The sequence below is a fragment of the Leuciscus leuciscus genome (assembly GCF_965113295.1).
Source record: "Leuciscus leuciscus genome assembly, chromosome: 25".
NCBI lineage: Eukaryota > Metazoa > Chordata > Actinopteri > Cypriniformes > Leuciscidae > Leuciscus > Leuciscus leuciscus.
The window spans coordinates 21137976-21150678 of NC_138724.1; the positions used below are offsets into that span (position 1 = coordinate 21137976).

A 12703-nucleotide genomic window follows, 5' to 3' on the forward strand; every position below is an offset into this window, starting at 1 on the left:
CTTGTTTGATCATTGCTTTGTCATGTGCTGCATATTTGCGATGAAGGCGTTGTTAGATACTGAATTGTGATTGTTTTTTATGACGCATATTTTATCACACGTATTACGCAAATCTAGTATGTTGTTGTTGCAAGCTGCTTTGCCTTTGCATGTTTAACAATTTTTTCCATATTCAAAACGATTCAAATCATGCTCTGCGGTTCCCTAGAAATCAGCCCAAAGTCACAGCAACCGACGTTTGAGGGCTAAAAAAGTTGTTGTCTTGTTATATTTAATGTTATGTTTAATTCATGTTGAAGAGAAGAGAGAGAATGCGAGCAGGATGGAGAAAGGAACTACTCCGAATTCCTCGTGCTCACTAGCAGCTCTGTCATTACAAACGTCTGGCGGCAAAGGTTTGGGCACGAGGGCTGGAATCTCTCTCTCTCTCTCTCTCTCTCTCTCTCTCTCTCTCTCTCTCTTTTTCTGTCTGCCTCTGTGTTATTATACAAAGTCACACACTCAAAACTGCTCTATGAAGACAGAAACCTCTTGTCACAGTCACACTATACATATATATATATATATATATATATATACACATCCCCAATGATTTTTAAACGTTTATTTGCACTTATAATGGTTTTAATGCTAGCAAGATTAGCAGCTACTTGTGTTTTTATGTATTTGTGTATACAAAAACAGCTCAGATGCTACATATATATGGTCTCGTTTGCCCACAAAGTTTTTTGCCAATGTTTAAGGCCAAAAATGTTGTTTGCTGTTTTGGTAAACGCAACAAAATTGCATCTTTGTCTGTTAGCAGGATCTTTCCGCTAAGGATTAAGGCAGCTTGACCTTTAACTATGGGATGTGACCCTTAAAAACTTTTGTGAACAACAGGGCATGAGAACGTGAAGCATTGCGGAATGAACTAATTGGCCGGGTTTGGTGAAGTCTGTAGGTTAGTCACTTATTGACTTTGTGCCTTTTAGCCACAAGCTAGCCACACGCTAAACCCCAGACAGACACAGAACTGTAAACCGAAAATGGATTCCCACACTCGCATCACGGTGGACTATGCTTCCAAGCTGTAAAAACACACTTAAGCCGTAACTTATCACAAAAGATGGTGTGCTTTAGAAGATTAGCCTACTCCTTCACACACCTACACACACTTTTAACGTACACACAAACACATTTCGTGTAGGAACCTGCCTTGCCTCAAACCTGTAAGGTCACCTGGGATTTACGACACAACGCAGATGTCCAGATCTAACTCGTGTGAAGACGGTGACTGTCAAACCTCTCCTACTGAGATGAAAGACAAACTTTTGAAAACACATTTGCTTGCCACCAGTTGATATATGAAATAAAATATAAACATAAATATAAGATGAAAATGTTTAACTTGAAATATTGCCTTAGCAACTAACTGAAAAAAGCTGAAAGTACTAAAATTACTTAAATAAATAAATTAAAGCTATGTAGAATTATAGTTTTAAAAGGAATTATTACAAATGCACAAAACAAAACAAAACAAAATTACTAAAACAATTAAAAAATATATACAAGCTAAAATAAAATTGTTCTCATCTTGGATCTCCCAAAATGTTTAAAGTGATAGTTCACCCCAAAATTTAAATTGTCATAATTTTTCACACTCATGTTGTTCCAAGCCTATATGACTTTCTTCTTCTGTGGAACATAAAAGACAATATTTTGAAGAACTGTTTTTGTCTCTACAATGGATGTCAATGGGGTCCAAAACAACATTGCATGGAAATTTTTCTAAATATCTTCCTTTTTGTTCCATATTTTTCCATATATTATATGGTCTCTTCTAGATATTAGCATCAGCATTGGCCATTAAGATGCATTAGTTGACCACTTGTGTTCACATTAATTCTATAGATCTATACTGAGATATACTATATCTCCTACTGTTTGCCATTAATTGGCCCTCTCCCCATCTGAGAGAACTTTAGGTTGATTTGTGAGTATTCACAATAAAAAGTTGATAATAGCAGGTTTTTCGTCCACTTGAAAACACAATTTGATTTAAAGCTTTAGCTCATTACACATGAATAATTCAACTTAATTGACATCTTGACATTCTTTCTAATCCAGCTCTGTTCTGAGACCAGTTTATAGAGTCAACAGCCATCTCCTTTTGAAGTCCTGCCGGGCTTAAAGACTGCTTTGTGATCAGATTACCATTCCTTCAGTTGGTAAAGCCGCTCCCCTCAGCTTGTGGTTGGCTGCTGGGTTTGTGTGTGTGTGTGTGTGTGTGTGTTTGCGGGGAGAATCGGTCTCTCTCTCTCAGAGCAGTGAGAGGCAGAGTGAGGGAAGGAGTGCAGTGGAGCTTTACTCATGAAGCTGCCTGCCACTCAGCCAAACTTTAGCGGCCTCTCGCCGGTTGTCCCGGGATCAGGCTCTTGCCAGGGAATTCTGCAGCCTGGCTCCGACACTCTGAGGTAGAGAGGAGGAATTTTCTTTGTTTGAGGATTTATGGGGTGGAAAGTTGCTTTGCCACGTGGGACTGTTTTTGTGTGAGTGTCTGAGTGTGAAAGAGAAAGGTGTGTGGTTGCACCGCTTTACTGATCTTAGATTGTATTAGAATAAAATGAAATATACATTTAATATATTTTTTATATATGCTAAATATTGCTGTTATAAAATAAAAATAAAATGTTTAAAACAAGTGAAAATTTGTAATATTAATATCTTGATGCTATTTTGTTTCTCAGGTGCATTTTGAAAGATTTTTTTGTTTGTTGAAAAAAAAAGAAGAATATACTGATTAAGAATTGGATTTGTACAGTAAATGTGTATGAAAATTATTGTCGTCATGTTTAATTTTATACAGTATACTCAGAAATCACAATTTAAGGCAGAATTTCCAGTATGATTTATGTACTTTATGTATTTTGTAACAGTATGAAAGGTGAGGACTGTGATTGTGTTCAGGTTTGGTACGTGTGTCGAGAAACCTCTTTCTTGCTTTTTGTCAGGTATTGACAATCTCAAAATTTAGGACACTGTCACAGCTTTGTCTGTTTTACTTTATTTAAACACATTATCATTCAATGGTTTGGGGTCCATCAAATTTTTTTTTTTTTTTGAAATTAATACTTTTATTCAGCAAAGATGCATCAACTTGATCAAAAATGCCAGTAAATACATTTATATGGTCACAAAAGATTTCTATTTGATCTAAATTCTGTTCTTTTCACATTTCTATTCAACAAATTATTAAGCAGCACAACTGTTTTCAACATTGATAATAATCAGAGATGACACTAAAGACCGAAGTAATGGCTGCTGAATATTCAGTACATCGCCAGGAATACATTTTATTTTACAATGTATTAAAATAAAAAAAAACTGATATTTTTAATTGTACTAATATTTCACAACATTACAGTTTTTTTTCTGTATTTTTGATCAAATAAATGCAGCCTTGGTGTGCATAAAATACTTCTTTCACAAACAAACAAAAAATCTTGCCAACCCCAAACTAGTCGCCACCACCATAACAATTAACATGAACATTTTTCTCAAAGCAACAAGCTTGTAAGCTTATCCATACACTTTTTTTGTCTTGCTGTTCCTGGTTAAAGTACCTTTCCTGATCTCCCACAATGCCTGGCAACAGGGCTGGGGTTGCTGTAGAGATGGGTATCCTTGCAGAACTAATTGATAGGCCACCCAAAGCAAACAGGACAAGGGTGGTGTGTGCAGTCAAGCTGTAGCTCACAACTCCACGCTGCTCTTCTAATAACAGGTCTTTAGAAAAAAAACCAATTTCCTGCCCTGTGGATCAACCCCCACTATATGCTTTTACTTCTTTGGGGCTTGACACTAATCTAATGTCCCAGACGGGGGAAGGGACGGGTGCCGGTGTTTTCTGCATGCACGCACGTGTTTGACTATGGCGGGATAGATGACAGGTTGTTTTGTGGCGGTTTGCGCTCGGCCGTGTCACACCTGTGTCCTCTGTCACTGCTAATTAATTAAATTTGCCAATTCATAATATTAGTTTAAGATTATTGGTGAATGTTGTCGGTGTTGGTGGTGAGGGATTGTTCTCTTGTCTCAGAGAGAGAGAAGTTTTCTGCCGTTTTTATTCAAAGCAGGTTTGACTGTATGATTTGCTTCGTTGCCTCTTAGACTGCAGTTGGGATTAAATAAAGCACATTTTGTCATTGTTTAATCACCCTTGTGTCATTCCAAACTCAAATTACTTTTTGTCTGTGGAACATAAGATGAGAAATTAGCACTTTTCAACGCTGGCTGAAGATATCAAGCCTAAAAAAAGGACACAATCACCTTAAGAGAATCCTAAAGGTTCATAAAAGTAGTCCACACAACCCATTTGCTATATTCGAAGTACTCTGAGGCCATTCAATAACTTGAGGTAAGAAACAGATCAAATTTAAGTCGTTATTCATATCTGATCTTCATCTCCGGTAAGCTGTGATCACACAAGTCTGAGTCATTTGTGAACAAATCATTCAGAATGGTTTGTTCATTGGCTCTAGAAGACCTGGTAAATAGTGCATGAGATGAATGGATTACTTTTATCAAATGTTCGTGGTCATTTTGCATTCTTTTTGAGGCTTGATGTTGCAGTTTCACTTATGTCTCACAAATCTCACATGTATCGTTCTAAAATCGACCTCAACCATTGTGCCTCGATACCAATGATACCAGATTTCGCAATAAAAAGTCATATTTCAACATGAAAAAAATGTTCATCAAATTATCTGTGATATGTTATTCACATCAATGTCTCTGTACTTTTATCGTATGTCAATAATTGTCTTATTTTAATTGAGAATATGACAGATGAGCCATAGGTTGTAGTCACTCTTTACCAATAGTTCTTAAGTTTTTAACTCTGTTTTGTGCTTTTAATTTATTCAAAATGTTTATTTTCTCTCTGACATTTCAGAAAATTCCTTTGTTTGAATTCCATGCCTCTTTCTAAAGAGTTCGGAGGCAATATTTTGCACACTCCCCTTCTATTTTGGGCTGGTTTGCACTTGGGCAAAGCAAGGGGAGGAATGTCTTTGGATTATATTGGAAAGAAAGAAAGAAAGAAAGAAAGAAAGAAAGAGAGGAATAAATTCTTTGAACATGTATAAAAGTACCACTTTCTGACCCACCTCTACCCTCTAAGCCACCCACACCCTCTCTTCCTCTCGCTTTCATGTGAGAAGTATTGTGTAGAACTTTTGCAGAACTTTGTTTTGTTGTTGTAAAGATCAGAGAGATTGACTTGCTGGTCAACAAGGAAATTGTATGTTGACCTGTTCTGTTGTGTAACTTAAAAAATGGGACAATATTGCATAGGAGTTGGTCGGGCTGACCTCATTTATTCAATACAACGTATTTAAAGCATTAATTCATAGAGTTTTACTTGTAGTATTACTTTATATGTACACTGCAATAAAATACTACTTACTATTTACAATAAATACTGACCTACTTACTTTCGTATTTACTTTTTTTAAATAGTTTTCCCCCTTTTTTACTTTTACGAGCCAGTTTCAGGTGGCAGGTTCTCATTCTAATTTAATAAAACTTTTCATTGTCATGCTAAAATAATCTAATAAAAATATCTTATGAATACTTTAATATTAGTAGTAGTAGTAGTAGTAGTAAATTAATATTTAATGAATATAAAAAAATTAACATTTAATATTTATATAGGCGTTCTCATTCCATTTAATAATCTATTAATGTTATTTAAAATATTCTCAAAAATCTCTTTAAAAATATTATTTCTTAATCATTTTAATAGTATCAATAATAAACTAATATTTCATGTATATTCAAATTTAATATAATCATTTAATTGTAATATTTTTGCTGCATTTTCTTAGAAGACAAAGACTTTTACTAAAACTTTTAGTTGGGCACTACTGTGTAAATGGCTTCAGATAAACCAAACGCACTAAAATCTACAAAACAATGATTTGGATTTCATGGCGTCTTTAAAAAGGAAGAAATGACTCATTCGTGTCTGTTTTCTTTCTATTTTTGGGGGCTTTTTTGGTGTTTGTTTGCATTTGCCATCTATAGCATCTGACAGCATATGGCAAATGATGAATGAAGCAGATCATTTAAGCAGAGACGTGCAAGCAGACAAACACATTAGCACAGTGTGTGTGTGTGAGAGCTATTAGTGACAAATAGCTCCAATGGGACCAACTTTCTCACAGCTCATTAAAACAGGAACCACAGACGTCCTTTCACGCCAGTTATGTCGAGTCAGTTATGACAGACTTGAGCTATGGGGACTTTGCTCATATCAAAACAAGTATTTATTCAGGTCTTTCGCAGGACGTCAGGACTGTGGTGGATGTTTGAACACACGCCTCTCTTGATTCATGACTGTCTGTGAATGAGCTTATGGGCTGGTTTGTTTGCCTGAATGATCATGAGAAATGAGGAGGATTATGTGGTATCTTAGGTGTTGATAAGATGTTTTGTTGCCACACACTGTTGATAAAGCTAGTTCTTTTAGCATCGCTCAAGGCTGGAGTAGCCATAACTGGTGGCTTGTGGGAGTTTGGGCAGTCTGTGTTTGGATTTAGCAAATAGCATGGAGGGACTTCCTGTTTACACACCCACAATACATTCATATCAGCAAGTGTAATTTTCTCTCTCTCTCAAATCTTGATTTGAGAATCTTGAGAATAGTGTGATATTAGCTTTACCAACATGGATAAAAACTGTCTTTATTCAAAATAAATGATCCAAATGTATGATCCTGTTATTGTCAGACTTTGTCAAATAAATAAATAAAACTTTTATTTATTTGAGATCACATATGTTTTATATATGTACTTATATATGAGCAATATCACACTCGTAGTTGTGCCATATTGCTCTATATCAGCACAGTTGTGATTACCTATTGCTGAATCACAGCCATGCTGATATGAAGCCATATCACATATACTCATGTGATATTGCTCATATATGAATAAGAACCTTTTTTCGTGATTTGAGATAAAGTAGCAAAATGTTGATTCTGGTATTGTCGAATAAATGTCTTTTTTTTTTTTGCCAGATTCTAAATAAATTTTCACATTTGCTAATTCTGTTGTCAAATTTTATTTGAAAAAAAACATAAAAATGATGCCATATTTAAGCTAAAATAGCACAACTGCTGATTTTGTCAGGTTTTAAAAAATTAGGACACTTTTTTTAGCCTGATTTAAGCTACAATAGCACAATTGTTAGTTCTATTGCTGTCAGTTTTTATGATTTGACAATAAAATGTACAATCCAAATCCTCTCACAACTAGGTTTTCCCTTTATCTAGTAGTGCCTTTGGTCCATATGATTTTGGTTGAGTCCTGCTGAGCATCCTAATGGATTTCGTGGGGGGATAGCAAAGCAGAGCGCACTGAGAATTTGAGGCGCAGAGCTAATTAAAACAAGTTTTGAGGAGCAGAGAGACGCGCCTAATGTCTGAAGCATGATGGGAATGCAGGTTTTTATGCCCTCACTGTCCCGGTGCAGACTTCATGACTCTCCACAGATGTTGTTTTTGCTTACCTTTCCTTCCATTCCTACATTTTCCATATTATGCTGAACATTCTGAATCCATGTATTCTGTTTTATTTCTCGCAGTCTTCCTTTCACTATATTGATATCGTGTTCCTCAGAAATGTAGAGAATAAACTGTTCCTCTCTCTTTCCTCTTTGTTCTCAGTTGGGACGACAGCAGCTCAGTCAGCAGCGGGATCAGTGACACCTTGGACACAGATGACCTCAACACCAGCTCGTCCCTTAGCTCCTACGTCAACACCCCATCTGTCCCACACAGAGACGTAGATGAACAGGTCAGTCATTGATACCAAAGGCAACTTCAGAGCCTCGTGGTCTACAGAATCAGAAACATCTGTAGAACTTCACATAGGAAACAACAGAACACTCTCAAAAAACATTAACATTATAAAGTCTACATCTATCGTTCTATATATATACTATATATATATAATGATGCATTTTCATATATCAAGATATATATTATTAATATATTAAATATATTAAGAAAGTCTGAGTCTGGAACAATAGTAAATTAAAATCTATTTAATATTATTTTAATATAAATCTATTGAGTAATCTATACAGTATAACTGATAAAGGCACTAAAAAGTTTTAATGTAACTTTTAATATGTATATGTATGTATATGTTTTATTATTATTTTTATTTTGTTCCAATTTAGCAGACTTTAAGTATACCAATTTAGTATACCAAAAGTATACAAAAAAAGTATACTTAAAATTAATTGCAGGTTATTTATATTAAGTACAAAAATATGTAATTTTATTTGTATGTTTTTGTAGTACACTTAGCATAAAATAAATGTATTTCAAATACATTGTTTTTTTTGTTTTTTTTCACTAGGGTTGATCGTTAATATCAATAATAAATGCATCGTAAACCTTTATATAAAACTTTGAAATCTGTTCATTTGAATAAAAATCAACCCCTGGGGCATAAAAGTGCCTAACTTTGAAGACACCCATATATAGAGCCATAATACAGAGAAATCTTGCAGTCTTACAAATATCATGTTGAACTGTTAAAAAGTCCTTTAATTGTATTCACCATCTCTGTTTATCATTACATGCAATCAAAAACAGGCCTGCACATTTATAGCAGTGCTTTGGGAGCGGTTCTGTTGCTTCATTGTCGCTTTTGATTCAATGAAACATTGGTGGGCCCTTATCAGAATTGGCCTGAACCCGCTGTGTGCAGTCTTTGTGAGTGTGAGTCAGCAGACCGACTCAACTCTGCCCCGGTGATTGATCATCTTTACAAGCTCAAAGCAGGTTAACATTATGCTGAACAAATGGACCAGTACAGTGAAGCTAAGCCACTGTGTCTATCTAGCCTGTTCTAACAAGATGAGCTCTGTAAATCCAGACGTGGCACCCTGGATTCTGTGCCAATAAGTTTGTTCACACCTGTGGCTTCTCGGTTTGTGCATTTGTGTTGGTCTTTAAATATTAAATCCATGACCTTATTTATCTACAGTCTTCCATATTCATTTCCTTAGATGAAAACACTCATGTTTCTCCATTTGTTTTTGATCTTGGTACTGCAAAAAAAAAGAAAAAAGGCCCAGATGTGGTTTTCAGTACCCAGTGTTATTTTAGTATTATTGAGATACTATTTTAGTTTTTTTTTTTTATTATTAGTTCGAATTAGTTTTTATTTTAGGTTTTTTATTGTAATTTAATTAATTAAAGTTTTAGGAATTTTGTTGTGTATTTTTTCACTTTAATGTTCTTATTCAGTTATTGTTTAAAATATTTCTATATAGATTTTTTTAAATACATCAATTTAAACTAAGGCTACGTTCACACTGACATTTTTTTCAATTCACACAGTCTTTGGGAATGACAACCGCATTTACTTACAGGTGTGAGTCTCGAAATGTCCCGTTCAAACAGCAACTTACAGTAGCGTCTCGAATATTGTCTGTATGAACGTGCAACAGGAGTCAAGCCCGTATTCTCTTAACGACAGTGACCAAAGTTATATCAAAGATGGCGACGTCCATGCAACTGAAAAGTCTTATTTCTTTGGACATGACGAGTCCAATTGAGTCCCGAGTTCATCCGTCAAATCATCAACCGAGCGGAGCATTTGAGTCACTAGCTGCTCCAGTTGAGAACAGTGACTGGATCTAAAACCTTCAGCTCATATCTCTGTCGCTGCAAGTTACCGAAAGCAAAACCACACACGAAAACCTTCAACACACTCGTTTGTGCAGCGCAGAGCGGCTCTCACGCACTGTATGACGTGACAGACAACTAGTTGTCCAGTCCGGTTCTGTTCTCTCAGCAAGGGTTTTCCGAGAATGTGGTTTTGAGTTCTAAAAATGTACAGGTGTGAGTTCAGTTATAGAATGCGGTTTTAACACAGTAAATAACTGAAATGTGTGTGAACGTAATCGTATTAAGGACTCAATTACTAGGACTGACGACCGTATTCTGCTGCTGTGTGACCGTGGCCTAAATGAAAACTTAAAACAAAATTTGCTTTGGCGACTAGCTGAAATACTTTTTTAAAATTTTTTTTATGTTTATTTTATTTCAAGTAATGAAAATGTTTTTTAGGGTTTTAGTTAACTACAATAAACCTGCTAGTAGCCTGATTTCAAATTTAGAAGAGTTTAGAACCATGACTCAAAAGTGCGTCTGAAGCCAAATATCTGCCACCTTTCACTTCCACACCCTTGTACTTTTTCCCTATATAGTCTTCCCTCATTCTTCAGGCTGGAGTGGAGGAAGGATTTATTGTATCGGCGTTGAGATAACAATGTTTTGGAATTGGCCTGATAACAACTGGAGACTATTAACATTCTTTCCCTGGCAATAATTTTTTATGAGGATTTTCAGTAGCAGCTGAACAACGGACTTTCTAAGAGGGGGTGATATCATCTTGGCTACGTTGTGGAAGGTCATGTAATGAACGAGTTGGCCCTTATGTCTCACATAATCAGATTTTATGATGACCGTTGATGGTGTTGCTGAATAAATAAGACGCAAATTAGCTGTCGGTGACTTTTTATTTACTTTTTCATGCAAAGGTCTCTCAAATATTGATGATACCTTTGGCAGAGATCCGCTTCTGAAAATGAGAAAACAGTTATATGATTTTATATATAATCAATAATTTATACCATGTGTGAGAAATATCAAGTCTGATATTATAAAATTAAATAATATTAAATAATTGACTTTTATACTAAAGAAAATTATAAAAAAAAGAATGTTTCACAAAACTATATGCATTATGTACACTCACTGGCCACTTTATTAGATACACTTTGCTAGTAGCCTTCGGAACTGCCTTAATTCTTCTTGGCATAGATTCAACAAGATGCTGGAAACATTCCTCATAGATTTTGGTCCAAATTAATTTGAGTTTTTTGACATGGCGCGTTATCCTGCTGGAAGTATCCATCAGACGATGAGTACTACACTGTGGTCATAAAGGGATGGACATGGTCAGGCTCAATTGGTACTAAGTGTGCCAAGAAAATATCCTCCACACCATTACACCACCTGTAGCCTGAACTATTGATACAAGGCAGGATGGATCCATGCTTTCATGTTGTTTACACCAAATTCTGACCCTACCATCAAAATGTCTCAGCAGAAATCGAGACTCCTCATACCAGGCAAACGTTTTCCCAGTCTTTTATTGTCCAATTTTGTTGAGCCCGTTAGAATTGTATCCTCAGTTTCCTGTTCTTATCTGACAGGAGTGACACTGGTGTGTCTTCTGCTGCTGTAGCACATCTGCTTCAAGGTTCGATGTGTTGTGCGTTCAGAGATGCTCTTCTGCAGACCTCGGTTGTAATGAGTGGATATTTGAGTTACTGTTGCATTTCTATCAGCTCAAACCAGTCTAGCCATTCTCCTCTGACCTCTGGCATCAACAAGGCATTTTCGCCCACAGAACTGCCGCTCACTCTTTTACAGACCATTCTCTGTAAACCCTAGAGATGGTTGTGCGTGAAAATCCCAGTATCTGAAATACTCAGACCAGCTCATCTGGCACCAACAACCATACCACGTTCAAAGTCACTTAAATCATCTTTCCCCATTCTGACGCTCAATTTCAGCAGATCGTCTTGACCATGTCTACATGCCTAAATGCGTTAAGTTGCTGCCATGTGATTTGCTTATTTGATGTTTGTGTTAACGAGAAATTGAACTGGTGTAGAACACATATCACACCACATAACATACCATAGATAGATATTTTACTGATTTGCAAAAAACAGATTTATATTCTCTGAAGTTTGAAGACCAGAACATTTCTTTGCGGCTAACGATTTAGTTTTTTCACCCACAGTTCCAGACGGATGCGGAGAAGCACTCTGCAGTGAAACACAACCCCAACTGGTCCAACAACGACCTTAAACGTTCAGAAGGCTGCTCTAACGGTGGCATCAAAATGGAGACCACAACGAAATGGAACCACAGGTCTTCAGATTTCTCAGATGAATCAGAACGGAGCTTGATGGGTCGCAAGACTCCTACCATCTCCCAGACGGGCTCTTGGAGGCGGGGAATGACCGCTCAGGTGGGCGTCACCTCTCCACGGACAAAGGCAACAACATCTACAAACTGCAGCTCACTCAAGGCACATGGTAATAGTTTAGACGTGATGTTGCATGGATGTCACAATTAGCATAACCTCGTGTCTTTCAAACCTGTATGTCGTCGTCTTCTGTGGAACACAGAAGCTATTTTGAAGAACACTTCATCCAAAATCAGTGGGGTCCAAAAACATGTTTTGTTTATGTATGGAAAAAAAACAATGAGGCATTTTTCAATGTATCTCCTTTTGTGCTTCACAGAAGAATGTAAGTCATACAGGTTTGGAATACATTATGTCAGAATTTTCATTTTAGGTTGATCCCTTTAAAAATAACTGAAATTTAAACAGTTTATTTTGCTCACAAGCTAAATACAATCTAGTCCAGTGTTACTTATAGAGTATTATAGTATTTATTAATATTTTGATGTTGATTTTTATATTGTAATTTTTATTATGAAGTTTGTTTTAATCTAATATTTCAATTAACATTGTTTTAATAGTTTTAGTTAAAGATAACAACACTGACTGAGCCATATCTCTGTTTTCATGTGGTTTCTTGAGTGATGACAGTCAAA

At 36.0% G+C, this 12703-nt stretch overlaps 1 protein-coding gene across 5 annotated transcripts in view; it reads left to right on the plus strand.

Annotated features, from left to right (window-relative positions):
- The window catches only part of nav2b (neuron navigator 2b), an 87576-nt gene that overhangs the window by 51861 nt on the left and 23012 nt on the right, over positions 1 to 12703 (plus strand). For all 5 annotated transcript variants that reach the window (XM_082158900.1, XM_082158896.1, XM_082158898.1 and 2 more), the window contains 2 exons: positions 7712 to 7841; positions 11880 to 12177. In XM_082158900.1, the coding sequence (XP_082015026.1) occupies positions 7712 to 7841; positions 11880 to 12177 (428 nt within the window). The remainder of the gene's footprint in view (positions 1 to 7711; positions 7842 to 11879; positions 12178 to 12703) is intronic.